General features: G+C 30.9%; 1 protein-coding gene across 2 annotated transcripts in view; it reads left to right on the top strand.

The window, feature by feature from the left end:
* Nucleotides 1–3,546, top strand: part of LOC106461753 (influenza virus NS1A-binding protein homolog) — a 42,332-nt gene that overhangs the window by 12,734 nt on the left and 26,052 nt on the right. Inside the window, exon 2 of one of the 2 annotated variants that reach the window (XM_013921601.2) lies at nt 565–657. The exons of the other annotated variant lie outside the window; for it this stretch is intronic. Within the exon in view, the coding sequence (XP_013777055.2) occupies nt 620–657 (38 nt within the window). The 5' untranslated portion in view covers nt 565–619. The remainder of the gene's footprint in view (nt 1–564; nt 658–3,546) is intronic. 2 annotated transcript variants of the gene reach the window in all.

Consider the following 3,546-nt stretch of genomic DNA (forward strand, 5'->3'; position numbering starts at 1 on the left):
CGAAGTGGCTTTGCTTTGAATAAAACACACAAACACTCTATAGCCAGAGCTTCTTTCTAATTGACATTTTAAGTCCATTCAGAGTTTTTTCTTCTTAAACTATTGAAATTTAATATTCAAACTGCCTCGAAGAGTTATTTGTAAAATATTTTAAACACGATGTGTTGTTCCTAACTTTTATAAATATTCCAACTGAAGTTGAAAAATAGCTTAAATAAAAACACTTAAATTCTGTTGTTGTTGTTAACTTGTTACTGGAAATATTTGTAAGACATCGACGGATTACTGAACATGTGGTACTCTGACATTAAGCATGAACTTTTAAATAATTCCCAGACGTTTAGTTTGACATCATTGAACGTAATATGGGTTTAATGACCGGATTGTATAACATTGGGGGAATTAGTTGTTAGATTATGTTACTTGTATAATAAACTGCAAACACTCAATTAAATTATTCCGGTATTAAAACGAAAAAAATGAACACAGACAAGTGTTTTTGATTCTTTCTTCGAGGGACATCTATTTATGCAATAAGAAATGTACTAAATTTATATTTCATAGTTTGCCCGGTAGGGTGGTGAAAACGTAAGGATACATTGTGTCGTGCTGCTCGTGCATGTTCTTTCTTTTACGGCATAATACTAGGAGTAGAAGGTAATATAACTATTTTTGAGCATTGATATTAATTCGTGTATATTTTCTTTACGTAATATTAATATTAACAAGTTATTTTTTCTTCAAAAGTAAGTTGTAATTCCATTGTCAAGTAACATATCAACGTTTCAAAATTAAATAATCGTTGTAATTTGTATAAAATTAACTTAGTTATTGAGTTTAACTTTAGTTTTTTAGGTTTTACCTTTATTTTAAGTTAACTTATAAATTTGAATTAATAAAGAACTTAAGAAGTTAATTTTTAATTGATTTATGTAAATGACTACCTCTCCTAAGAGAGAGTTTTTGTTACGATGACTAGAACATTATTATACAATTTATTTAAAATTAAACTTTAACTTGGAGTTGGACCCTAATGGCATCAGCACTGTAGTATATACGTAATACTTGTGTAGCCTAACTGTATCGATATCGTATGTGAACTTCCCACGTGGTCGTTAATTACGGTTAGCGGTTTTACTAAATTTTACAATTTTAATGCGCGTGTGTGGCAATGTCGCAAACATTTTCAGTAACTGAGTAAGATGTGGTAATAGGTATAAGTTTTAAATCTAAGTCGAGAATATTTTCTTCCCATAGTAACGGACGATAAGCATGATCTGTTATTTTTAATTTTTTATGAAATCAAAAGATATATTTTACTAGTTTTAGTTTTAAGCTTCGAACTTGGAGAATTAATTATAGCCGCATAGACTGTAAATTACAGTGTAATGTTCAGAGTATAAATCGTAGTGTTACTGTTATGTAATAATACTGCAAGCCAGGCGTTTTTGCTATAAATTATAATTCTAATACTCAGTAATAGTAATAGTCCACTCTCGATGTACAATAAAAGTGGTAACGTTTGAACCATTGAGGAAAGGTTTTCAATCACGAGGTAATCATTAAGCTGCTACAATTAATTTGATGAAATGGACCAGATTCATTGGAGATTTGCAAAGTTTAACATATTAAGCAGCTACTTTTGTATTTAGGTAATAATTTAAGAATAAGAAATGCAACTGTACAAATACTTGTATATCCTAGACTTCAAAGTTCAATACTGTGGTGTAAAATTAGCTCGGTTTTTGCGTGACATTAAAAAGCTATTTCACTTGTAAGTTGTAATTACTGAGTCTCCAGGAAAAATGTTTGGCATGAAATCCAAGGGCAACAAGGGATCCATTAGCCCATTTAATCTGTCTCATTCACTTAAAAAAAAAAAAAAAATCGAAGCCAGTTTGTATCATTCAAGTATGGATCAAGTCTTCTAAACTGTCTCAAGTTTACTGCTTCCACTACACCTGAAGGCAATCCACATCTAAAAGCCAACCACCCTGCTATAAAAATAACTATCTTAACCAAAGATGACTCCTACCTTTCTAAAATATATATCCCTTTGACTCTTGTTATTCTTGGTATTAAGTATGGGGGGGGGGGTGGTGCTTGACAATATTAATTTCCTTAGTCTTAAACATCTCAATCAGATCCCCAGAATATAAGAATTTAATGGTCACATTTTTGCTATAAATGTAGAAATGCCTGTTGATAAAATTAGGCAGCTGTTTCTTCCAGTTTAAATATTAAATATAATTTGAAGTTTCACTTTGCATTCAAGTTGCTTAGGTCTTTATGTTGTTCACACAAACTTTGCTAATGTATTATTATTAATTGTGATTATAACAAGTTCAAGATTTCAAAACTGTGGCTTGAAATCAACATTGATACATCTTCAAATTTGTAACACTTTTTTGAGGGAAGAATGATTGATGAATAAGACAATCATATTCTGAGCTTGTTAAGAAAAAATTGGGAAGTTTAAAAGAATGAAGGATCCTGGACCAGATATTTCCCAAATGGCTATGAAAAAAGATTAGATATGCGAGTCACTTGTTTATATTTTTTAAGTTATGAGTAGTGGACATGTTCCAGAACATTAGAACGTGATTATCACTGTTTTCAAGGAAGGTGTTAATAAATTGTCTGGGTAATTATAGGTTTTTATTAGTTTTACATCAACAGTGGGGAAAAAATTTTGAAAATGATAAGATGCCTTGTAAAGTCTTCTAGTAAAAGTTCAATTTAGTTTGATAGCCAACAGTTTCACTGTGGTAGAATCTTGTCTGATTAGTTTTAGATTCTTTAAGAGGTAACGACTTGTATTTGTGAAAGTAAAGGTGTGAATTGGGTTTTTGATTTTTCATAAGCATTTGACAAGGTTTTACATAAGGTTTTTTAAAACAAACATCTGGGTGTGGGGAATAAGTTACCTAGTTAGCACATTATGCAAATTCAGTAAGAAATTGATCCACATAAATTTATAAGTATAATGAAAATTTTTTGGTCAATAAATTTGCTGTTAATATTAAGGTTTTGTTTGGTGTCTGACGAGAATGCTGCTGCATTATAAAAGGATTTAGATCATTTGATGAGTTGGAAGAATGTGCAAATGGCTTTTATTATAATAAATGCAAGGTGATATATGTGGGGTATCATAAATTAAACTTAAATATAATATTAATGGAAACAACCTTAACAAGTGTTTTGGAGGGAAAATATTTCAGTGTTTTGAATAATCATTCTTAAGCCATCTGTGCTATGTTATACTGCTAGTGGAAGGGAAAACGGGATTTTTGAGTTGCATTTTTAGAAATATTGAACATTTGTCTAAAGCAGTTACTTTATTGTACAGGTCACTCGTTAGGCCTCATTTGGAATGTTGTTTTTAGTCCTAAGATGAACACTGAATTGTTGGAAAGGGTTTAAAATTAAAGAAGTGCTACTAGGATACCTTGTGAACATGGTAGGATAATGGGGCACAAATACAAGACTTGGCAAAGTAGGAATCATCTTCAGCTTAGACGCTTTCACATAAGTAGGAATCATCCT

Source organism: Limulus polyphemus, unplaced genomic scaffold, assembly GCF_000517525.1.
Source record: "Limulus polyphemus unplaced genomic scaffold, Limulus_polyphemus-2.1.2 Scaffold1023, whole genome shotgun sequence".
NCBI classification, from domain to species: Eukaryota; Metazoa; Arthropoda; class Merostomata; order Xiphosura; family Limulidae; genus Limulus; species Limulus polyphemus.